The sequence below is a fragment of the Triturus cristatus genome, chromosome 10, assembly GCF_964204655.1.
Source record: "Triturus cristatus chromosome 10, aTriCri1.1, whole genome shotgun sequence".
In the NCBI taxonomy this organism is placed as follows: Eukaryota; Metazoa; Chordata; class Amphibia; order Caudata; family Salamandridae; genus Triturus; species Triturus cristatus.
The window spans coordinates 1,092,569,275-1,092,595,033 of record NC_140593.1 but is presented as its reverse complement, the minus strand read 5'-3'; the positions used below and the strand labels follow the sequence as shown (position 1 = coordinate 1,092,595,033).

General features: G+C 42.2%; 1 protein-coding gene across 2 annotated transcripts in view; it reads right to left on the bottom strand.

Moving 5' to 3' along the window:
- BAIAP3 (BAI1 associated protein 3) overlaps positions 1 to 25,759 on the bottom strand; it is a 1,035,958-nt gene that overhangs the window by 65,498 nt on the left and 944,701 nt on the right. For both annotated transcript variants that reach the window (XM_085629280.1, XM_085629278.1), the window contains exons 23-27: positions 18,364 to 18,507; positions 15,158 to 15,253; positions 13,184 to 13,399; positions 12,810 to 12,878; positions 545 to 624 (exon numbers count right to left, since the gene is read on the bottom strand). In XM_085629280.1, coding sequence (XP_085485406.1) covers positions 545 to 624; positions 12,810 to 12,878; positions 13,184 to 13,399; positions 15,158 to 15,253; positions 18,364 to 18,507 — 605 coding nt within the window. The remainder of the gene's footprint in view (positions 1 to 544; positions 625 to 12,809; positions 12,879 to 13,183; positions 13,400 to 15,157; positions 15,254 to 18,363; positions 18,508 to 25,759) is intronic.

The window sequence follows — 25,759 nt, the reverse complement described above, 5'->3', positions numbered from 1 at the left end:
TGTCACTTTCGAGCTGCCGGTGCGTCACTTTTTGTGATGCACCAGCGGCGTGAAAAATGCGCCACATCATATTTACAAAGTGACGCATCTAGGTAGATGCGTCACTCTGTAAACCCCTGCGCCACATTATACCTGCGCCAGGTATAATGTATGCAGGGTGGGCGTTGCGACGCAAGTAAGCCTCGTAGAATTGATGTAGTGAAATCTATGAGATTTCACTGCGCCACTTCTAGGACGCAAATGCGTCAATATCTTATGCCTGCCTCACAGCAGGCGTAAGACTGATGCAGGCACAGTTGAAATGGGACTTGCCCATGTGAAATGACCCATTGCTGGAGTTCCGTCACTTTTGTGACACACTCCAGCAATGCGTCATTTTTGCGACACATCCAGCATGTCGCAAGGAAAGCGCAATGAAAAGAGACGGAACCCTGTTTTCACACAGTGATGCGTCACTTTTCAGAAATGAGGCCCTGCATCTTTCTCTAAATCTGGTGCACAGTTGCAGTCAGCCCCTCAGACACCAGGAACTCAATTGCCATACCTGTAGAGGTTCTCCTTCACCAGTGAGTCACTCAGAATGATCAGTCTGTCATCAAGATATTTCATCAGAGGAGACACCGCCTAAAGCAGAAGATACAGTACACATGTTAATGATTTGTGCGCCAGTAATTTCCAGTGACAACCAATAACCTACAATCAGAATGCCGCAAATTTACACAAAGCAGCACAAAGTCAAGTATTTACCTTTCAGAACAGCAATTCCTGGACTAGAAAATTGTCCTTAAAGTAGCGCAAGAAGCTCTTTGCTCTCCCTTCTTTTCATCAGGAGGGAGTTCCCTCGGTGGTACTTGGGCATACCACTATTGGAGTTTGGTAGAATGCAAGATCTACACAGACTGTCTGAGCTGGCTTTGTGTAAAAAACATAACCCCTCTTTGAGGAAGGTGCAAAATCTGCGGAATGTTTTAATTATCCAAACATTTCACTCTTTGCATGTTTGCTTCATTGTACAGCCCAGGGCACATCCACTGTTGCATAATAAACAGAGCCCTCTCTGGAGCACTATTAATGTTAAATAAAATGCAAAATATGAATGTCATTGCATTTCTTCAATGTAAACCCTTTGAAAGAAAATGTATGTCCCAGACATGATGCAAACCGGTGCAAAGTGTTGCTTTAGGATTTACCTCCCGGCACAAATCCTGATTTTCTTTGGAAAATAGCCCTAAAGTAATGGAAAGTAGCGCTTATTCTAGTTTGCACTACTTTGCATCAAGGGAGCATTTCATGGGTTGTACATGAGTGTCCTCATGCAACCACCCATGGAAATTGATGCTCAGCCATATCTACTATCAACGGTAGATAGGACTTGGCACACAATAAATTGACACCTCCTTGAGGCAGGAGTAAAGTTTAAAAAAAAATGTATTTTCTCAAAACCTATCCAACTTTACATATGTACTGCACTGTACAGCACACATACAAAGTGGTAGAAGTGTTGCACTACATGTAAGCGTAGACATTTGCACTGAAGGGCCTTCTTGCAGTACAAAAACTATGCTTAACATCACACACACACACACACACACCTTGCACTATGGTGCAAAGGTTCGTGTGATTGGTGTAAGGAAGACTAAAGTGTGCAAATTGAGAGAGAGTGAGAAACAGCATCCTATCTTAGTTATTATGGCTCCGTCCTGCTCTCTCCCTTGCACGCAACACAGTGCGAAAACATTTACTGTAGCGCTCTGCTGCATGACAACATAGTAGGTAGGTTAAAGTTTATTGCATAATTTATATTAAAAATCAATACAGTACCTTGAATAATAAAACAACATAAAGATTCTAAAAGTATATATACAAAATGATCAATCATCAACCACCAGTTAAAATTCATAACATTATTATGAAGTCTCACGGTTTTCCATTTTTACAGATTTTTACAGGTAATTACAGACAGAAAACAAAGTGTTTCCTGTCTGTATTTATTTTTAAAAGTGGAAAAATGCAGAAAAGTGTGCTTCTTTTGGGTGACTCTCCATGCTGTTTTTCGTGATTTCTATGACAACTGCTGAGCAGATAGGCAGCATGGGAAGTTAAAATAGGTTGAGATTTCCCTAAATGCCGGTGTATGGTAACATATATTTGTACTATAATGCTCATATTTACCTGAAGGTGTAGAGTTTTGCTATATTTGGCTGCTTAACTTGCTTAAATGCGACACGCAGCAAAGTGCATGTTTATCAGTTAAATAAATGTGGAACTATAACATTTCATGACTTCATATATTCGCAAAACACAAAATACATATGGATAAATACCAATAAGATGGGCAAAAAATAAACATGGATAAATACAAACGGCAAAGTTTAAAATATAAATACCATAACACCAGGAGCCCTAATTATAATCAAGGCACCTAAAGTAGATTATTTTAACCGGGCCTTCAACCGCAGCTCCACCAGTGAAAACAACAAATTAAGCACCAAATGGATTTGTTAGAGTTCCTGGCACTCTTTAAGTGTTCTTGTGCCCATTTGTTGAAAGAGTGTGTAATAGTCTGCCTCGCATGGGCCATCTGGTTGGCATGGTGATTACCTGGACGGTTCACACTAGAAAGATTCTGTTAGATTGTTGATGTTTGAAGCCAGAATGTCAGTTGGGGTCCTGGCGTGAAGTGGAACTGTGAGCTCCTGTCAATGGGGTGATTACCTGTATTTCTACATGAAATATGGTAGATAAAAGTGTCCCACAGGGATCTATCTTGAGTCCCACCTTGTTTAATGTATATGTGGCTGGAGTCATCAGAAGGTGTGACTTTGAGACTATATCGTATGCTGACGACACGCAGCTGATAGTCCCTATTGAGGATGACACTGCAGCAACCAAACTAAAGTTTAAAAATGGTATGTCCAATATAGCCAGATGGATGAGAAAGAACTTTCTTCGGCTTAATTCCACCAAAACAGAGATACTGCTGTTCGGTAAAGCTGAGGAACTGTGGGCCCCAGATTGGTGGCCATCTGAACTAGGAGAGGCGCCCTCCCCAAAAAGCTGGGCCAAGAATCTAGGCACTAGAATCGATAATAAATTATCGATGGAAGAACAGGTGAAGACATTGTCAGGCACCTGCTTCCAGAGGCGGTTCCTGCATGAGGGCGTAGGGGGCGGAGCCCCACCAGACTTGAGGGAAGGAGAAGGAGATTAAAAGACTGCTCTGAGGCAGTACTGTCAGGTCTGGAAGAAGCAGCGCAGCCCAGCTGTGTACAAACACATGCTGCGCATGCGAGGTGGACGACTTCAATATCGCCCCAATCCCGCGTGTGCAGTGTGCAACTGTGAGGCAGAGGTGAGGGCAACGAGGTGCTGCCTAAAAAGCAGCAGTTTTTCCAGGCCTCCGGTCGAGCACTCAGCTCGCCCAGATCTGTGACGTAGTAGAGAATATCCTTCTAGGATCCCGCCTCCTCCTCTGACTGGCTGACCCTGAGAATAGGAGGCGGGATTTTCATGTCCGTTGCTGAAGGCTCTTGCCTCCCCAGTCCTGTTCGTCCTTTGGATCTCTGTCGCCTCCAGTCAGGCCTCAGTGGGCCCCATCAGATTCCCGACTCACATGCTACCAGAGCCCGGAGCATTCGATGAGGTCAGGTACTAGCTGAAAGGTGAGTACAAGTGCGCCTTGCCTCCTCATCTACCAAGCTGCCTTAGAGGTCTCTGCCTGGTTTCATTTGCCTTTTGTTTTTGTTTCCTGACCTATTATTTCTCTCTAATCTCCCCTCCGGTTCCTAATATTTCCCATCGGGATTCGGGAACCTTATCAGCTCCCCTGAGGCCCCCTTCGTCATCCTGCTATCCCATCACAGAACCCCCCTCCTTGCCACGGCTGTTCTGATTGGCACTGCTAGGTAGGTGAGGCCTAGCGCCACGTGGTCCCTGGCTGGAAGTTCCTCGGGCAGCCTTGAGCAGTAAGCAGTGAGTTAAAAATCACTGCTCGTTTAAAAACAATTTTTTTAAAAAAAATCACTTCTCGCACATCGGGAGAGTTACATAGTCTGGGTATGGGATGGGTCCAGTGAATGTGTTTTTAAATATGTGTGGGTCACAGTGAGATGCCAGCTTACAAACGTGAATAATAGCAGTGCCAGGCCTTTTGAACTGTTAGGTGTTGGAAGAGGAGTCCCCAAAGTGCTTTTCTCTCAACCTTTTTAATAATGTTGTTAAAGGAAAACATTTGCGTTTTACTAATGAGTGCGTTTTCTGTGCGTAGTAGTGATGGGCTTTTGACAGGCAAGTTACCTGCTTGCCAATGAAGTGAAAAGTATGCTTTTATTATTTATAACTGTGGCCGGGCACTTCAAGGAAAGCAGGAAAATATTTTCTTTATAGATATGGGTTGCTCTCGAGTATTCAGCCCACATAGAAAAACGATGGAAGATAAACAGCGGGGTGCTTGCTGAGGGTCTGCACAGTTACTAAGATCTGCTAATGACTATCAGGCAGTGATGATAGACAATGGGATTTTCTAAAGTTAAATATATTTTTCTATACCTTGCACAATGAACTTCATTGCATTGTTAAAAAAACATAGTGCTTTAAGCACTTGACCACCAGGCCTAATTTGTAACAGGTTCCACTATGTACTTTTCATGTCCTAAACAGGCCTGCACTTGTGATGAATTGTGCAGCACCAACAAAACAGTTTGTCCCTTGCTGTGAAATATTTTCTCAACTGCAAAGGCATACACTGTATGGATTAACACCATGGTGAGACTTCCTTGCCAGAGTTAAAACGTTTGCAGAAGAGGCTCAACCCACTGAGTTACCTGATCAGCACATTAATGCTTCTCTGTTAAGTTTCGGTTGGCACCAGATGTGTTGGCATAATCACAGTGTATCCACTAGACCAAAAAAATTGAATTCCTTCGCGTGTCAGTGAATCTGATTTTAATCATTTGTATCAGAGGGCACTGCCATGGCTATTTCATAATATCTGTAGAGGAAATGTATCATATATATTGCTAAAGGTTCAAGGATTTGACCACAAATACTGTCTGATCTCTGACCAGATGTAATCTCTCTGGGCCTGTGATAATTTGAGTATTAGCATTTCTCCCCGAGCCTATACATTTCTGTTTGTCTTTGGTGTGCATGGCTTTTGCTTTGTATATCCTATGATAGGCAATTTTACCTTGCATAAACACAGCTTGTAAGCAGCCTGTAATACATATAGCTCATTTTCACACCATATAACAAAAAAAAAATAGCGGGAAGAAACTGAGGGAAGTCAGGCTAGGATTGATACTTACGCCTCTCCACTTTCAAAGTTCACCAGCCGCCACTGCCTGCTTCGGAACAATGCGGATGCTTAGAAAGATCTTCCCTTGGATCCCTTTATCGGCAAGAAAAACCCTCAGCCAGTAGCTCCTGGTTAGCCGACTGGATTATGGCAACTCTCTGCTGGTTGGAATAAGGGAAGACCTACTATCAAGACTTCAGGTGGTACAAAACACGGCTGCCCGCCTTGCCCTCAATAAACCGGCCCGTACCTGTTTTTACTGCTCCTGCACCAATTACATTGGCTTCCTATTAGGAAACGAGCTATTTTCAAGCTGTTATGTACGTTTTTTGAAGTCTCTTCAGGGGAATGGCCCAGCCTACCTCAAGAAGAAACTCGAACTGTATCGCCCGGTATGTCAGTTGAGATCTAGTAATCTCAATCTGCTCTGCACGCCAAGAATTAGGAAGGTCAAAATGGGCGTTCAGGCCTTTTCTCACCTGAGGAGATTCGTGCCTTCGTCGACCTGTCTCGATTCAAGAAAATGCTTAAGACCTGGCTGTTTTAAGAGTATATTGCTCAGTGGGTGTTTTCTTCTCAGGCTCCGAGAGATCCCCCTGGGGATGATTTGTTGCGTCGTACAAATGAGTAAATACATAAATAAATAAACCGATATAAGAAACCTCTTCAGCCCTTTTTGTGGATTATTACAGAGTGGTTTCAGAAATGTATTTCTCAAGTCCTGTACACAAGGACATAGACAAAGCATGTGTTCTACAGTTTCAGGAAGTAGATTACACACGGGGGATTGTCTGTTATGATCCCCTTGTCTTATTCCAGGACCCCTCAAACTGCAACAGTTGAATATGAGCCTAAAACGCAAAAAGGCTTTTTTGCCCACATATCTAAGTTGGAGTCTAAATAAGGTTGCCTCTTCTTTATAACAGTTGCATATGTATAATGAAAATACTTTAACTTTGTTACAGCAACTAAATCTTTTTCATAAGATCCCATTTTCATCTTCTTTTTGATTATCAGGATAATGGTCATCTCAGGGATTGCCGCTAAGGTTTTTACTATGGGAAACGTAGTAATTCAGCTCCACCACGTCAGCTGTAGGATTTTTTAAAATTGTTTTTAAAAACACCTGGCCAGTACAGTATTGAAAACCACAGTTAATTTCCCACAAGTCGACGGCGTGGCCATGAAATAATAGTTACTGTGGATGCCCCCTCCACCCCCATCAACCCCCCCCCCCCCCCCCCCCAAGCCAATATGGGTGGACTCATCTTATTGTGCCTATCTTGTTGTTATAGTTTCCAGGGTGATGGGTTGAATATAAAATGCTTTACAATGTCACAAGCAGAATTCATTACTCTCTGAAAATGCAATCGTTATTAGAGTTGACTGAATATAAAGGCAGAAACGTTGTAGATCAATGCACTATTAATTTTCATACTGATTTAAAAAGCCTATTAACTTTAGACGTCTATCGACTAAGTATGCCTATGGACATTGCCATATCATATTTTAGAGTTTTTTTTTAAACAATACTATAGCCTTATAGCCCGCCGTAGCGGGCTATAGCGGCTGTTAAAGGCCCGATGCAGCGTTAAAGGCCCGAGCCGAAGGCGAGGGACTTTAACAAAGCAGAGGGACTTTAAAAGCCGGTATAGCCCTGCTACGAAGGGCTATAAAGCTATTAGAACATTCTGCCACTAGAGGGCAGAATGTTCTAACAAAACAAAGCCTTCAGGGAGCGCGAGGGGATTGAAATCCCCTCAGGCTCCCTGAAGTCTTTGTTCACAGCCAGAGCTGTGAACAAAGACACATTGGAATGTTGGTGCTCCAGGCTTCTACCGGCCATTATAAGCCCGGAGCACTCCATTGTTTTCAATGGAGCTCCCAACATTCCAATGTTCTAATTTTGTTTAGTGTACAAAGCAAAATCGATGTCTTATAGAAACATATTTTAGTTGGGGCGGAGCCTGTGGAACTCCAAGATGCATGGGTGTGCCGCCGTCTGGAATTGATCAACTTTTTTCCTTCTTGGGCTGTGGGGAAATTTCCATACAGAAGGTGGCGACCCAGAAATTACTGGTGAACTGGTTGAAATATTGTTCAACTTCCACAACAAGGGAGTGACTGAAAACAAATCCAGGCACCAGTCTGCTACCTGAAAAGGAGCCTGTACAAACATGGCAGGCACAAGATGACCTGATCCCTCTGAACTCTGAGCAAACTGGGGAGGAAATTGTTGAGGAGGTGGCATGCATATGCAGAAACAGAGGAAGTGAAGGTCACAGAAGTGAAACTAGTAGAGGAATGAGCAGTGCTTTAAATAGAAATATCGAATTGTTGCTACTCACTATCCAGGGTACCTGTTTGCTCATGAAAAGTGCTGATACTCTCACTATTAAATGTATTGGAAAAGTGCAAAAACACTATTTCATATTGTTAGAGTACAGGTACTCAGTACCAAACAGTTCCTGCCCATTTAAAGCACCCGAAGTGATTGTAAGAAATTGACATGGCAGAGAAGGAGAAGGTGGATCTAGAGCATGTGAAAACAAAGAATACGTTTGGATCATTGCAGCGAAACCGATTGGTATAAAGCATTATCCTCCCTATAAAACTAAGCAACAAGCAAGAAAATAAGAAAAACACTTTAGTGGGTTTATTACTAGCTGTGCAGAAACTGGTGGGAACCATCAGAGCGTGTTCCTTCCTAACCAAGGTGTACCAGAATGTTCACTTCTGGGAAATTATGGCGCCTTCACAAAACCAAAGCTGACACATCATTTTTCAGACCTGGCACTTCTAATCACCACACATTAGCAACAATGGAGGAAGCGGCATGAGCAGTAACTTGGCTCGTATATGGCAGGAGAGTGCCAGGTAATTATCGGACTGAGGACAATTATAACAAAAATATTGATTCTGGATAGGTGGAACCAATGATACACCAACAAAGCCTTCATTCCAGAACAAAACAATACAACAAAATTGAATGAAGTTGAGGACATCAAGGTAGCTGAAATGAGAACACAGGTGCTTGAGTGGTTAGATTGAAGGGTTCGTGTCTTCAAGGTTGACCTCAACTGTAACCACCATGATATCATGCAGGGCCTGGCCTGCTCCCAGCCCAGCCCTCAACTCAACACACAAAATGTGACGGAGCGTGGCTATGGCCAGTACCACTGTAGTATGGGCGAAAGGCTGCTCCTTTGGCCAGGCAAGTGACTTTGATCCTGAATGGCTGCCCCCTCCTTTATATACATAATCTTAGTCAGGATAATTCACTTACCCCTAGAAGTGAGTTGACCTGGCGTTCCTCTAGGCCCAGCAAGCTGCATTATGTTAGAGTACGAGCAGTGCATTGGTGGAATTTATGGTTGCATTGCTCACCATAACTATTTGAGTTTTCTGTCTTAACCATAACATCACCTCAAGTTTTCTAGAGGAACTTCTCTGCTTTGTTTTTAAGAAATGCAATTTTTCCATGTTTTTGTCTTAACCAGAACTCTCCTATATAAATGGGGACTGGTCGGAGGGCACAAAATGGTGCCTTTTTTGCTATTTACAAAATAGTGGTTACGAAATTGACATTTTCATTGAAATCCCGATTTTAGCGCAGCAAACTCTTTTTTGTTTCAATTTTCCATAATTATGGGTGCCCCAAGCACTGCCCAGCAGTTGGACATCTCTAATATCTGCACCCCATGGGAATTTTTTCCACTGCAAAAAAATTTCAATTTTTAGGAAAGCCTCTATTTTCAAAATAGCCAGTAAAATAAATAAATACACTTAATTATCAAATGTGATTGACAGACATCGTAATTTTCTGAATCATGATTTTAAACAGTAGATATAAACAAAGTTGTTATGCCTATATATATATAAATATATATATATATAAAAGCAGAGAACCTGGGGGTCTGGGGTTGCTTTTATTCATTTCAGGTTGGCTTGGATGGTATTTTACCAATCCAAAGCTGTAATGCTGTGCCTGGAGTGGTAAAAGGCTTTTGTCATTTTCAGCTCGGTGTGGATGGCACTGTGCAAATCCTATGCTTAAAGACTTTGCTGAAGAAATGTCAGAAGACTTTGCCCCTTTCTAGCTCGGCATGGATGCACTGTGCTAATCCTATGCTTAAATATTTTCCTAGAAAAATAGATACTTGAGGTGAGTGCTGCTGGTGCTGTATAATCATTAGAGTACTCCTCATCGATGGATTTGCTGAAACTTGACTAAGCTAAACATGCTATGTACATGCCACTTTTTGTGGGGATTCATAAAATTAAGACTTGAAAGTCTGCCTGTCACTGTTTTGTAACACAGGTATCTCTTTAACTACTGAACTGATTACATCAAACCACCAAACCAAAACGAAACGTATTCTGAGTAAAGTACTAGCTTCACACCAGATGTATTTCATTTTTTTTTTTTTTACAAACGCTACAATGGGAAATCAGTTCTTTTTCATCCTCCTGCCCCATGTAACCTTTTCGCTCGGCTCTGTAGACAATTTGATGTGGCAAAACCTAGACCGATTCGATAATTGTCTGAACAGTGCCCAAGTCATTAGCAAAATAAAAAAGCTAGAACAGGCCTTTTCAATAGAAGCTGAGTCTTAACCATAATTACAGAGGATGCATAATGGCCAACCATCTAACTTGGTCCTGTGTATTGCCATCAAAGGCTTCTGGTGACATCATAACGACTAGTTTGTAAATGTCACCAAGTTCATGGGTTTTGATTATGTTTCTTGAACAGAATGTTGATGAATCAAAGGGACAATGCCTAAGTTGTGCAGAGTGGTGTGGGTCTGTCATTAGGATGATGGAAACCATATCTTACAGGGACCTGTGAAACATTCTCCGTATTTCACAAGCCCCTGTGAAATATAGATTTTTATATCACTGTATTTTGTGCAATAAAAACAACAGAATATGCATACATAATAATGTGCTGTCTTTTCCTGCATAAAAAAAGAGTAGTTTCAACCCTTTATCTTCAGGGGTGTGATATTATTTCACAAATATGACATAATTCCTGTAACATACGGATTCCATCCAATTGGAGATCTAGTTTCATTTATTTTCTTCCTTAAGATGAATTCGTTTCTAAGTAAGACTGCAGTTGGATAATCGTCATCCTCATGAAAGTAAACAAAGATTGAAGATTCTAATTGCAATTGGCTGCCATTGAGACCCATTTTTTAATAAACATTTCCTGGTTGGAAGCAATACAGCTTTTTCATGCTAACTGTATCAAAATAAACATGTAATATAAAAATACGATACATTTATCATGTGTTATCGTCACATATTGCCACCTGGAAGCTCTGGTTATATTAACAAACCACTTGGCTTTATGTAATTTGTTTTATAATTCCATCAAAATCTCTCAAAGGCACAGGAAGCAGCTGTTTTCTCTGTCCAGAAGTGTTGGGTGCAGGGGGCTGGCTCAGAGTATGACCCAATAGGGTTCCACTTCTTGGCCCAGAGCATTGTTAGACTAGAAATATTCATGTATGTGTATTGTTTTATGTAAGTTACCATTCGCGGTACCATTTTCTATTTAGACACCATCTTGAACCATGATCGAAACTAATTCCTTGCTATTTACAAGAAAAGGCCCCTGTTATGTTTCGTTTATGCAATGTTGGGTTTTGCTTCACTAATGAATTGACTGTTCTTATCAGCACATACCTTTCTCTCTAAATAGAGGCCCTCTCCCACTTGTCTGGTGGCAGGAGCAGGGTGAAATGACTTTGGGCAGTAATTGGGAGGTGTAAGATATGAGAACCAAAACTTATTTTTTATACATTTCATTGTCCAGCTGCATCTGCTTGGAAAATTCCACTATTGGCGTGTTTTAGCCCTGTTACGGTACGTACATAATGTATCTTTATGCTTGTTGATTTCAGTCCCTCTGTAGCACTCCTAGCGACTGGGCAGACTGGGTTCCACTCTGAGTGAATCTAAATAAACAATTATGGTTTGTATCCTCTGCTGTCTGACCGACTCTTCACTTGTACAGCACGCAGAAAGGTGGTCTTAGTGACCAGGGTGACCCGAAGAGGGTCATTTCCTTCAGCATGCTGGGTCCCTGACAGCTATGCCTGGCAGGCTCAGGCTCTTGGGTACTGGGCAAGAAAGAAGCCAGAATCCACACCCTGAACCAAGCCTGCTGGAGGTCGGGAAAGAGCTTGCTGGGTAAGCTCTGGTGCAAGACGGCCTGGTATGCATCATTTCCAAAGCCACACACTGTGCACAGAGTACCAATGGGCAAGCTCAAAGTATATGGGTAGTGAGCTCTGGGACAGGGTACTTTCAGAAAGAAATTACTTTTAGCCAAGACCATTGGCCATGCTGAAGGATGTACCCTGTGAGATCTGGCACAATGAAAAGCATGCTGCCTTCCCAGAGTCCACGGGGACCACCCAAATGCCATGCTCTGTGGACCCTGGCATGTGGATGGAGTCACTGGCACTGACATTTCCCTCAAAATCCGCTTGTATAATTAGCAACACAAGTATATTGTCCTCACCCCCTCAAAGCACTGTTCATGACATCACAAAGGACATTGCTGATGACGTCAAGCACATCACTAAGGTAGCAACAGTTTTTGATTTACATTGAGATGAATGGCACGTCAGTTTCAGCCACAAGAAATGCATATGTTGATGGGCAAAGTCAACTGTAAAATTGTAGTATTTCCTTTACATTTCTTTGGAATAAGTAAGTGGATATTAAATGACTGCTGTTACAATCACAAGCAATACATATTGCCGGACACATTGAATGGATACATGAGGGGGCTGAACTGTCACCTGTCAGTTTCTAGACGCCCTCGCATGATACACAAATAAAAGAGAGTCTGCTGCAAATCATAACTTACAGACCCCTTAATGGGCGACAATGCAGCTGCGAGGCTGCAGTAACACTGCCTACAGGCAGATGTCCCCCCAGAGTCGATACTGAGAATAAAGACCGCCCCGGTGACACTCACAAACAAAGGACACCGCTGATCAAATTCAATGCAACTGTAAAGCTGAAGTACCTCTGTCAATATCTCGATTTCCCTGCGGATGAGCTAGTCACGTCTCAGAAGAAAACCCGACAGTTAACAAAAGTTTATTTTTCAGTGACTAATATATAATTTCACTATTCTGCCATAAAGTGAATCCAACTTGCCACATTTCATTTTTCTTGTTTGTCAATTACTCAGAATTATGGTGTAACTTCAACTGCATTGTACAACTTGTAGTAGAGATTGGTGACAGAGCATCTATTTTAAAGATCTGGTTCTGATATTGCTCATAGGACCGGCTTAGGATCCACACGCTACCTTTTCCATAAAGTTGCATATGTTATTCTAAGCTTGGATGTAAAAACTACAGCATGACCAGAGCACTCAGTACTCAGTGCATTTATGTTAACAACTTCATTGCAGTATAAAATGTTGTAAGGAACAAAAATATGTCCAAGAGTAGTAAAGGTAGCTTAGTAAAAAAAAAACACTTACATCATCATTTTGCAGAGAGTCGGGCGACAGGCTTATGTGCTGTATGTATTTCTTTATATCCCCAATCATCTGTAAAAAAAAAAAAGAAATACAAGTAAGCGGTAACTCGATAATGCGGACAGCAGTTATCACACATTTTCAGTCAATCCTTTGAAGCCAGTCCAGGAGGAAGCCTGCACGGTGTGGTACTTAACTGATGATCAAACATTTCCCACACATCAGACGTGTTTTGGTATTTAAACAACATTTTGTCAGAATTGATTGCAGAAGGTATGCTTGATCGCTGACACCTCCATTTTGGCTCTAGTCTGCCGTCAGATCTGATTTCTTGAGTGGACGTCAGAGGAGAGCGCCCGCGGCAGCCACGCGTGTACCTTTTCTGTCAGGTGCGCGATCATGTTCTTGGCCTCCCTCTGCATGTCCATGTCGATGTTCTGCAGCTGGGTGCTTAGCGCCCTCTGCACCTGCTGCTTCCCTTCCGGCCCGTGCGCCACCTCCGCCGCCGTCTCCAGGGTTTTCCAGTCCGGATCCTTAAGCAGGTTGGACAGGAATTTCCGCACGTGCTCGATGTTGTTCAGGATGACGCACAGCTGAAAGCGCAAATGTGAAGTATTAAAGCCTTTTCTAGTCTTCAGGCGCAATAGCTGTTAGAGGTGACAAGCGAACACGGGAATATTAACACGAAAGAGGTGAAAGTGGGTTTGATCCAAAATTGCTAACACTGTGCTCCGTCACTTTAGAAATGAAGGGTTGCATTGTATTTAAAATATCACATCACACCCCGGAGTTTTTCCCTGCGTTGGCGCTGAATTCAGCTGCCTAGCGTCCACGCCGGCTCCCTTGCACCAGAGTGCAGGGGTGCCTGCGTTGAGGGAATAATTGTTTATGTGCAGGAAGGTGTCCCTTCATGCACATTGACAATCCAGAATGGCGGTTTGCAACTCCTATGTGTGCTACATTGTGCAGCACACATAAGAGTTGAAAATCGTCACCTTTTTAATGATTGTTTGTGTACAGGAAGGGACACCTTCCTGCAAGTAAACAATAATTTATGGTGATTAACTGTTTCTTTGTGTGCTGCACAATGCAGCACACATGAAAACAGACAAAAACGAGGAGAAATAAAGCATTTCTCCTCATTTCACCATGTTAAGACCAGGTTTCTTTGGTCTTAATTTTGGAGCTGCCTCCTTTTAACGCCACTCTTGTAAACAAGGGGCAGCGTCACAATCAATGGGTGTTGCTGCGGGACACCCAATGCGACACCCATTGCCCACCCCTTTCACGCTATGTCTAGCGTGAAAGGGGGCCTTAATTACAAGGCGGAGTTAAGCCACTGTAAGTGGCTCAACACCACCTTGTAAATAAGGCGAAGCCCCTATTGCCACAGGAACATCGGAAAAAGTGTAATTCCTGTGGCGATAGGAGCTAGCAAATATGTCCCACAATTTTAATGTGAAGCTCTGTGGACCAGTGGTATAATGCAAAATGATTCCCCACCCAACCCTCAGCAGAATATGATGAGGGGTCCTGGAGTCTCTCATATGTTACAGATATTCACTGGTGATGGGTTGAATGGGGCCCTCCTGCAGGACTGTGCTGGACACGTTCTAGTGTTCCAGAAATGTACGGTGTCACCAGCCACTCCCTGAGGGCTGGCTTCCACACTCCACCCCACATCCATCCATCACAGGCATCACCGGTCAGGTGACCCTGCCAATAAAATGGGCCGGGTGCACGTGCCCTGGGCCAGTTACCACTGCAATTGCAGTCACAAACCATTGATACATGTTATTGTGATTTGCAATTATGAAAAGGAGACCCCTTTCATACCTCTTCCTAAATGGGATTTGGAGTTGCAGTGCCCCTTTTGTGAGTCAGAAAGATTTGTTTGACGTACAAAAGGCAGTTTGTTCAATCCAAAATATCCTTTTATGGTCACAAACCCTGCGATTTTGTGGTTCTCATGGTTTACGGCTGCAAAAGTGTAGCATGCATCACATCCTATGTGCGCTCTGATTGGCACTCTGCTGACCAATCTTGGAGCCTTATTCAGCCTTTTTTGAGGCTGGTGTTGATCTTCTTTGGAGTTGTTCAGTACTACATATTACAATTAAGCAAAAGCTAAGATTTGCAATAGTGCTGTTCCAGGAAAGATGTCACCTTCTTTACAGGCCATTGGTCTCCATACAAATACCCTAGATCTTTGATCTGGGACATCAGATGTGGTTACATTTCCCTAAGGTAGACACAGATATGACATATACCAATACGATGTGTTGAACAAGAAAAGATATTATGCAGATCATGAAGAATGGATGGTGCAGGACTTAGATCATCACGTTTACCTTCTCGGTCCCGGTAGCTTGTCCACCAGCCTGGTGATTTTTGTCAACTTTCCTCTTGATTGCTTCGGAGTATTGGATCGCTGCATTACAGATATCCTGAAAGAATGGTAAGAAAAAGCAAAACTTACTCATCGTCCTGCACAGCTAATAAACAATTCAATGTTGTTTTCCAGTAGGATCAAGAGTGTGCCTAGTAAGAGAGACACAGACCTACAAATAATAAAAAGGGCACCACCCATAACATAGAGGAATTCAATCATCAAGCCATCGTGTAACTTTAAAATAAGATGGTACCTTATAGTAGGAATACAACTACACCGCTGAGCTCGATTACCTATCATTCCAGCATGCCGTCACACTTGTGATGTCAACATAGTTTTTTTGTTGCGATTTTATTATTTGTTATACAAACACATGACGCATCATGATGAGGCAGCAATTAAGAGATGCATTACATATAGTTAGGTTCCAAACCTACATATGTATGAAGCAGCATTGTTCCATCATGACATCACACTGTGAACATCTGAGTGTCTGTGTGTACATCAAAGTCTCTGCCACATTATTTGTTCACCTCTCACAACAACCATTGTACCCGCTCCACCCTTTTGAGTTTTACTTATCATATATCACCTCTATTCTGACCCATCATCTTCTTTGTGGTAATAGTCTCTAAGCGGTCCCCAGATATCCTGTGGTCACACTATCCAGGGATGCGGGGATGCATAGTTCTCTACATTAGTATAAGTAGCCACATCTTTTAACCATAATTGAATTGTGTGGGAGGAGTTATGCAGCCAGAGTAGAACCATTCTACATTTAGTTAACAGTAACATTATTGCAGAAAGGTGTCTAACATTAAATAGGATATCCTGGACATAACCCAGCAGTGCCAGTAATGAGGTATTTTATATTGCTTCTGATGTCACCTCCGTTTAACCTCAAAATCCTCGGTGCTATATGTCTGTCTTCAGGGACACTGCCAAGCAAGGTGCATGAAGTCATCCTGGAGGGTGTGACATCTCAGGTGCTTATGGCTTTGTGTTGGATGAACTCTATGCAGCCTTGAAGATATATAATACAAATAGAACAGCAATTTGATGTGTAGCAGCTTGTGGCGATAAGCAGAGTCTGGTTACAGCACTTGTAACACGCATCAGTAATGTCTACTCCTACACCGGTCTCCCATCTCTTGCTTTCATCAGCATGTCTGTCCTGTGTGTAGAAATCTTGTAATATAATTCAGCGACCCAGTGTCACACATCTTGGGCTCGATGTATGAACATTTGGAATAGCGATTTCCTAATTGTGATTTTTTTTGCATCGCAATTAGGAAATCGCTATTCCTAATGTATTAAACTTATTGAGTTTCATCTAGCCATTCGTAATGGGTCACAAATCGAGCTACCCATGAATATTAATGATGTAGGCCGCAATTTGTGGCCTATTATGATTCGCTGCCATCACAGGGATGGTGGCCTTCTGGGGTCAGCAGACCATCATGTCTGTGACGCTTTCAAATAAAGCAATATATATATATTTTTTATGCAACCCGATTTCCTTAAAGGAAAATGGGACGGGTTTAAAAAGAAACAAATGAAACGTTTGAGTTTCATTTTGTAAGAGTAGGCATTGGTCCTAGAATCATCGTCTGCTCTTAAAAAATAATTTTCCAGCCATTTTCGAAGGGGAAAGGGTTGTTGGGGACCCCTGCCCATTTGCGAATGGGTTACCACCAACTTGAGTTGGCAGTAAAGTGCGAATGTTTTGCAACCGCATTTCAGGTGCAAAACATTCGTACATATCAGTGCGAATTGGTATTTGGAAGGGACGTCATAAACATGCATGCCCCTTCCAAATACCGATTCGCAAACACAAATTTCGATTCAGTAACAGGTTACTGAATTGCAGTTTGGGGTTTGTACATTTGGAAATGGCCTTTTGCATTCGCAAATGGCGCAATTCTGTGAATTGGGTCGTTTCTTCGTACATCTAGCCCCGTGTGTTTAAGCATCTGTGTAATTGAATCCACGGATCAGCTGGGTAGTATGAAAAATGCGTTTTGCGGCGTATGGCACAGTTTGAACACATAAACTCTTCTAGGAGTGTAGTTTCTCCCTTCCCTTTAAACTGTTCCAGGCTTAAGAACATACCATCCTGCTATTTAAGGCCCACCTGAGTTCTACCTGGCTTTCCTAGGGATCGTCCTGCCACATTTGAACAGGCGAGCTAATTTCGGATTATTTCTGATTGGAATCAAAGGTGAGTACAACTTGTTTTTCCCTAACGGCCCTTCCCTTTTGATCCAAGCAACATTTATGGATATGACAGAATCTATGCCTAGTCGCCTGAGAGGTACTGATTGTAAGACTCGTCTGCAACGTCCTGCTGTCTATTCCATTGTGAGTGACTATGTGAGAAAGTCCTGAGACAGGATGACAAGCCTTGGACTGCAAAGTGGGTCTCTTGCGACATAGAGATATTGTTCTAGGTCTGGCACAGTGAATCCAACATATTATATCAGAGTGTTAGTACCTACCAGCAGATCCTAGGCTTCCACCAAACCCTGCCCACAGGAGACAACTGAACCCTCAACAATTAAAGAGCAACCAAAGTACCTATTCACTTATTCACTGGTTTGAGTCTGTTAGTAAATAGTTTATGTTGGAGTTCAGCTCCCAAGGTATCCCTTTGATAGGCCCAGAATGGTCACAGGGCATAAGTAAAGTATTGTAATAGGTGTTAGTTTGCATAGACAAGCTTGTGGTTGCAAGAGAGAGCATAGGCAGCACACTTGCAACTCACTCTAAAACCACTCAATTATGTCGAAAATCAATTGCAGCCGACATGCAGTACTGAATGAAAACAATATACCATTATATAGTTCAACCCTCTTGTAACTGTCTCTAAAGAGTCTATTCATGCACCTTTCCCAACTCTATTAAGATTCCACCCCGACATGTCCTCCCAAGCCACCTTGACAGCACTAAACAACATGACACCCCTTGTGTCATTTCCACTTCCCAAACAAGCATTATCATTTCATGTCTTGTTCCTGTGTTTTTCAAAGCTGCCTTCCAGGCTAAAGAACCCTTGTTTTAAGCCGCATGCAGTGGTTTAGTTGACAGTGTAGTACATTTGAAAGGAGACTTACAAAGGAGAGGCTTTAAAACTTGCAGCACGTATATTTGCATGTTGAAACTTACATCAGTTAGTTGAGTTAAGAAGACGAATGCTTCCGCAGAGTCCGGCCAGGCCAGTTGTATCCAGAACTCTCTTATCTGAGAGAAACAGGTTGTGATATCAACCGCAGAGCTGCTGTGTTTGGAGACCGAGTCCACACACTCCAGCTGTTGAGAAAATCAAAAAGAATAAATGATAACCAGGTCCAATCAGCTCTCGGGTCTTCGCCCTCACTATTTCCAATGAAACTCCCCCAAACCATGGAGTTCGAACACTTGGCCTCATCACTCAGTGGCTACCACCCCTGGACATGTCAGTGACCCTTCCCGCCACGCCCACCTGCGCATCACAGGGACAGGTGTAAGATCCCTGTGTCACACATTTCTACTGTTTCATTGATTGCACATGCTCTCAACGTGTTGAATAATAGGGACACCATTCCATCCTAAATGCAACTATTTAAAACCAAATAAATAAATAATGAATATATAAAACAGATAAATCGCTCTTTTTGGGTCATTATTTTGTATCATACATGGATTCATTATATGCCCCATTGCGTATCAATGATGGCAACAGGAACATAAATGCAAACTTGTATCTCATAATGCAAAGAATGTATGTGTTAAAAATAGCACAGATACAGTGAGCGAAGCGTCGATACTTATGGAAGGGACATTGTCATTCTTAAATGCTCAGATCTTGGTGCAGCAGGGCGTGTGTATGAGAACATTGAAAATGAAAGCAGAGGTTTGGCTTTAGCCTTCCCTCTTCTATCTCTGGTACATTATGCAGATGTGCCATAAAAGTCTTTCTTTGCTGTCTTTGAGAGTCCTCCATTGACACCTCCATTGTGCATTCACAATGACAATGGAATGGGCTATTGTGCGGTTCACAATGGGAGGGTGTGGGAGTAGCTCACAGACACATATTGGTGCATTGGTCCCAGAGTGTAATGAGTAAATGGATATATGGCCATGTGCCTGCATTCGGCATAGCTGAGCAGCGGGCGGTTCGGAAAGAACGGCGCCCTAAGGGATAAAGGGCTCGGTTAATGAAAGTGCACTTGAACAACGTCTATAGTAATGCAGTATGGTTGGATATTGGCAGCGGGTTCCTCAGTTAAAGGTATTAATATCAACTTGTCCACCATAGTTTTAGTACTTTAACAAAAAAAATATATAGATTGTGCATCAGAAGCATCGAATTATGGGCTAGATGTATGACATCATTTTGCCGTTGCAAACCTTGCGATTCGCAATTTAAAGCTGTTTTTACCTATGTACTAAACCCATTTACCAAATTGCAAAAGTATTTGGGATTCAGTGAATCGGTTTAGAAATTGTTTACAAATAGCTGCTTAAGAAGCGTGTGTTGTGGGTGTCCCTTAAAAACAGAAATTCAGTACCATATGTGTTAAAAGTTCGCTACCGTAATCCAAGTATTAAACCAATGAAAAGCTACAGACTCCTCAAAGGAGGTGGTAACCCATTCACAAAAGGGAAGGGGTCCCCATGGGAATCACGGGCAACTCTCGAAGAATCTTTAAAAAAAGAAATCTTTTTTTTAAAAGTAGCCCTGTTTCCTTCAAGAAAATCGTGCTGCTTTTTAAAAAACAGAAAAGGTACTTTATTTAAAGTCACTCACAGTAATGGTGGTCAGCAGTCCGAGAAGTCCACTGCCCCTGTGCGTTTCCCCAGTCAAAATGAATTGCAATTTGGGAACTGAGGTATTAATGAATAAGTTGGTACACCCCAAATAATTCTAGTTGCAAAAAAAAAAAGTTGCAAACTGCATTTGTACCAGGAGGTGCATAGTCTGGCCCTAAGCTCTTTGGAGTTTAATTTAAACTATTAGTCTGTGCATTTTTTTTGAAGTGCACACAGAAAACTAAACCTCTGTGGCTTCTCTGTTAGGTAAGCATGGTATTGTGTGTATGTACATATGGTATGTTCTTTAGGTAAAGGTGGTATTGTGTGTATGTAAATATGGTATGTTCTTTGTATCACCTCTTTTCACCCTATTGATCTACTCTGGGGAATGTTGTAAAGGAATGTAGAACGTTGGTTTGAAGGTGGGAAGGTGGTTGGAGGAGATGTTGAGATCGAGCAATGGCTGAAGTTTCTCTACCCATAAAAAAACTTTCATCATTTCTTATACATTTTGGAATTGAGTCGGAGTCTACTTTCATTACCACAGTAAGGAGGTTCTTTTAATGCAGTGAGAGAAACATGTTACAATGTTTTTTATTGCTTCAACTTACATTTGTGATAAAACAATATTGTGCGCCTATATGCCATTTTGACTCTAACCAGTATTAATAGATTCAAAGTATATTTAATTATTTATACGGTGGTGGCCGTGATGTGTATGATAGTAAGGTAAATGGTTATTGATACAAAGTATTTAAATGTGTTCTGATGTTTTTGTCATCTCTTTCCAACATTATATTTGGAAAGAGCCTACAAATGTTACTTAGACAAGCATTTCTCTGAATGGAGCTGGGGTCTTTAACCTGTGGTAATGGTTCATCGAGCTGCTTAAGATAGATGAGGACTTTGTCCTATGGGGACCAACAGTAGACCACTGACAACTTCAAGTACAATAGGAGGTCCCAAGCCCTTATTAGTGACAGTTGAGCCAGATTGTCCTATAAAAAGGGCAGGAGAAGAGAGACACTACAAGACATGGAACCAGCAGGAATGTTGGAAATAACATGAAGTGTGACAGCTAAACTGTAGCATCTCCAAATGTAATGCATTGCTCGGTAAGCAAGGCAAAGTGACTTAAAGTCAATTCTTTTTAGCACCGGTAGCCAGTGCAAGGATGCCAGGGCTGGGATTGCCGATTGATAGTATAGGGAGTTCCCATAGTCAAGTCATGAGATAACTAAGACTTGCACCACCATTCTACGCGAGGGTTCATGCAGCCATCTCAATAGCTTTCTCAGAGTCCAGAGAAGGCTAGAACATGTTGTTGCCAATTTCTCATCTTGGGTTTCCATTAAAAGCTTATTGGTGAGCCAAAAGCCTAAACGCTTGACCGCCATTTTAGGATTGGATTGACTGCCAAGAAAGTCTGGCCAATGCAGCTCCATCCACCTGGCAGGGTTATTTCCCACCACCATCATCTCCGTCTTCGCCCCATTTAATGTAAGACTGCTTGCAGCCGTCCAGTCTACTGGATGCATAATGCAGTTATTGAGATAGACGGATGTCCTTTCAGTTTGATGAGAGAGGGAGATGATTATTTGCATATCGTCAGCATAGGATATCGAGGAGAACCCATACGCCTTTATGATCTCTGCCAATGGAAGGATGTGCAGGGTGAACAAAGTGGGGCTTAGTCAGGAACCCTAAGGTGCCCCACATTTTAGGGAATGAATTTCTGACTGTGTGGCTTCTTCACACACTTGGATTGGTTCCATTTTGGAGGAAGGGAGTCAGCCATTTTAATGCTATTCCTGCAGTGCCTGCTTCTTCCAGCCTTGTGACCAGTACCAAAGGACGCGCTAATGTCCAGTAGGTTCAGGACAGTGAACCCACCCGATCCAAAATAGCCCTTAGTTCTTCCGCAGCTGAAAGAAAGGCAGTTTCTGTGCTGCTACCTGGTCTAAATCCAGAATTTTACCGGCTCCTAGAAGGAGAGAAATTTAGGGGGGTGGTTTTCAGATTGTAGGGTGACGGCAGATGGCTTTTTAGTAACGTCTTAACAATGGCATGTTTCCACGCTGTTGGGACAGTCCCAGGCTTTAATGAATAGTTAAGCATGTCTGTCAGAATGAGTCTAGCTGCTTTTCCTCCTTTTAGCATTATAACCGGGGAGCAGGGTCCAGCGTAGCACCTGATTTTAATGATTTTAGAATATCCTGTGTGTGTGTCTTTCTTGGTGATTTCTGAAAAAGTGCACAATTATTCATGCCACAACTGGAGAGACTTGGTTGCCCCATCATACCCTCTATGTATGAGGAGGATGTTATTAACCTTCTCTAGAAGATTCTGATGTTGGCCTCAAATGTGCAATAATGCTCCCACTGGACATTAATGCTGTATTTCACAAGGATTTAGAGTTTAGAGCAAATAAATAAGACAACATGCAGTAAAGTATTTACCAAAACACTTTGCTCATTTGCACATTTTTCGCTCAGATGTCGATAGAGAAAGCCTATGGGCTACAGAAGACAACACATGCAGTAACATCTTTGCATTTCTGCAAATGTTCAAAAATGCCTGTAGGGGGCTCTTTTTTCATTTTTTCTTTGCCGGAGAAGCCATTTTTACTTCACTTTAAATGAGGTTTAAAGTTGAAGTCACGAGCGCATTCAGAGCCCCTTCTTGCATGTGCAGTTTAGGAAGTGAAAAGAGCAATACCAATATCTTTCTTTTACTCGCCACTCTTTCACTTACTCTCTCACTCTCTGATCTGGATTAATGCTGAGAAGAACATGCAGACAAAACAAAGCATTCCGAATATTGTACTGGAAAATGCAAATAGATTAATAATATAGGTGTAGGAAGAGCAGTCTGTTTATGAATGTTTATAAATTCAATGAGCTCCATATATTTTTTTCTTACAGTTTCTTAAGCAATTCCATAGTATAAACGATTAGGAGATAAATGGAATTTAGATATAACACGCACTATTCTCAAACTTGTGTCTAGTGCAGTAGTGGCATGTGTCCCGGCAGAGTGGCAGAGCGGGGATGGCCAGGGGGGGAACGGAGGACAAACAAAGGATTAAAAAAAAATAACTTACCTGCCACTTCGCCGCATCTCCGCTCTTCTGCTCTGTCGTCACTAGCACAGGTTCCCAGAATCCCCTACCAGCGTCAAGATTGGCCTGAGCGCCAAGGATTTGCGCTTCCAGTCATACTGGGAGCCTGTGCTTGCTCTTTCAAACCCAGCATTGCACCTGGGGTTGGAGAGAGCTTCACGGCGCATGACAATTTGGCCAGCCTAAGACGGCCAGACAAATCGTCATGCACAGTGACAACAGTGCCCTGCTCACCACTTCCCCTCCATGATGGCCCACCCCTAAGCCTCGCTAATGTGTCAGAAAAAAAAACAATAACGCTTTCATTATCATTTTATTTTTAACGTTTTGATGCTAATAGGTGGTGCGACACTCCTCCGCCAAAGGTAAGGAGCCGCCACTGCTCTGGTGTTTAATCAACTCCTATGTTTTTATATGCATATGGTAAATTATTAAAATGAGATACTTCTTGTTATGCAGACATGTCAGCAACAGTGCTTATGATATATTTAATAGATAGACAAACAGCTCAGAGGACTAACTAATTGAAACACATTTGGCCTCCGTGCTGAGTATTTCCTTATGTGTGTATTAAGATATATTATAGTTATGACTACATTAAGATTTTATTCACCTTTTTGAATAGAGTTTGATGAAACAATAGGCAATTTTAATGCTGTGCAGAGCACTTTGGGGCTGTCATTATAATGATAAAACCCACATTTTACAGGGACATTGTGAAATGTTTTCTTTCGTTCATGGGGCCCTAAAATATATATTTAATTTTTCATTGGTCCCTGTGACCCATTGGTCTCATTTAAGAGGCCCCCTATTGGCACTTTTGCCCCGCTAAAGCATCATTTTTTTGATGCTCCGGTGGTGCAATGTGCTGCAGCATATTTACAAGGCCACGTAATGCCACTTACGTGGCATTTCATAGCCTGTAAATAAGTGCCCCTTTGACGCCAAACACTGCGTGAAAGGGGCATTCCATGGGTGTTGCTGTGGGTGGTCCCACGCAACTCCCAATGAATCTGAAGCATTCCCAGATTTACAAAGAAATGTAAACCTGGGAATGCGTCAGATTCTAACGCCACCCCAGGGGTGGCGTTAGGGAGGCGCAACGAGGAGAAATATCCTTATTTCTCCTCGTTTTTTCCTCTATGTGATTCTGCAGCACACATACAAAGAGGAAAACACCTCTAGTGTTTTTGTTTGTGTAGGAAAGTGTCCCTTCCTGCATAAAAACATTAACCCCGACAACGCAGACACCCTTGCACCGTGGCGCAAGGGTGCCTGTGTTGGCGCATGCCAGCCCATTGTGCACCAGTGCAGGTGAAAAGGACAGGAATCTGCCATATCTCATAGATACGGTGCATTCCTGCCCTTTTCTTTTGATGCAGGGCCGCACTGCAAGATTCCTTGCGGCGCTGCCCTGCGCCAAAACCTTTTTATTCCACTGCATTTTTGTGGCAGTGGTTTCTTTTTCGAGAATAGAAGTAGATGTTGATGCCCAACCCTTCCCTAAAAAATTGTAATGAATATCACATTATACTTTCCGCATTTGCACGTATAGTTTGTCATGCTAATTTTCAAGTGCAGCAGCAATAAACAAAGGTGCATAATTAGGACACCAGGTATTAAGTCCGTGCAGTGATATACAAACACAATAGCTAAGCCTTGTGAGTACGGTCCCAATTGTTTTTGTCTGTAAACTGTTCCTAAATAGACTGTGTGAGGCAAATATTGCCCTTTTCTAAAGTTTGCTAGGCTGAACTGACTAGGCTAGGGTGAACTGTATGTAATGTAATATGACCTCTGCACTGTACTAGTAGACTAGTGAAAGTATGTTTATCAACACACGTTTCAAATAAGGGTCTATTGCATTAAAGTTATTAAAAAAATTTGATTTTTACTGGGCATCATCAAACATTTTTATAATATTTTTGACAACATCCATAAGCATTTTCTAATGAAAAGCAGGCATTTGCACTTAGCTAGTTTCTTTGGAGATTTAACCTAAGCCAGTGGAATGAGGCTGGATTAAAACATATTAAACTCAGGTGTGGGGTTCAGTGTCTTAATCCTAATGGCTGATAATGAAGGCTCTCTTATTTGCATGCATTATTTGCACACAATCACACACACTATATATTGCTTTAGTAACGGAAGGGGGCTCTGATGCGCAATGGCTCAGTGCAATGTTAGACTGTCTTCACACTAAAGGAAAGTGTGCAATGCTTGCAGGGATGGACTAGGGCAAGGCATTCTAAAGCAGCTACTTGTGATACCATTCGTGGATTGTCCGATAAACCACCAGTGTTGTAAGTTTAGAGAGCAGCAGCATAATACAATTGGGTTACTGGTTTGGGGGGGCCTTACTCAAGCAGCAGCCACAATCCTTGTCAGAGTAAGGTGCAAACAAACCCCAAATTAACCTATGCTCAGCCTCTTGTAGCTTGGCATTGAGCAAATAGGCTTACAAAGAGGCAATGTGTAAAGTATTTATGCAGCACTTCAAACAGTAATAACGTGAAAACACAACACAAGAAAAAAAATCCCTCCCCAAATAAGAAAAATAGAGTAAATTGCAATTAATAAAACAGGACCAAAGCGACAAAAATCCAAACAGTAGAATCGGAGATATGCAAGTTTAAAGATACAGTG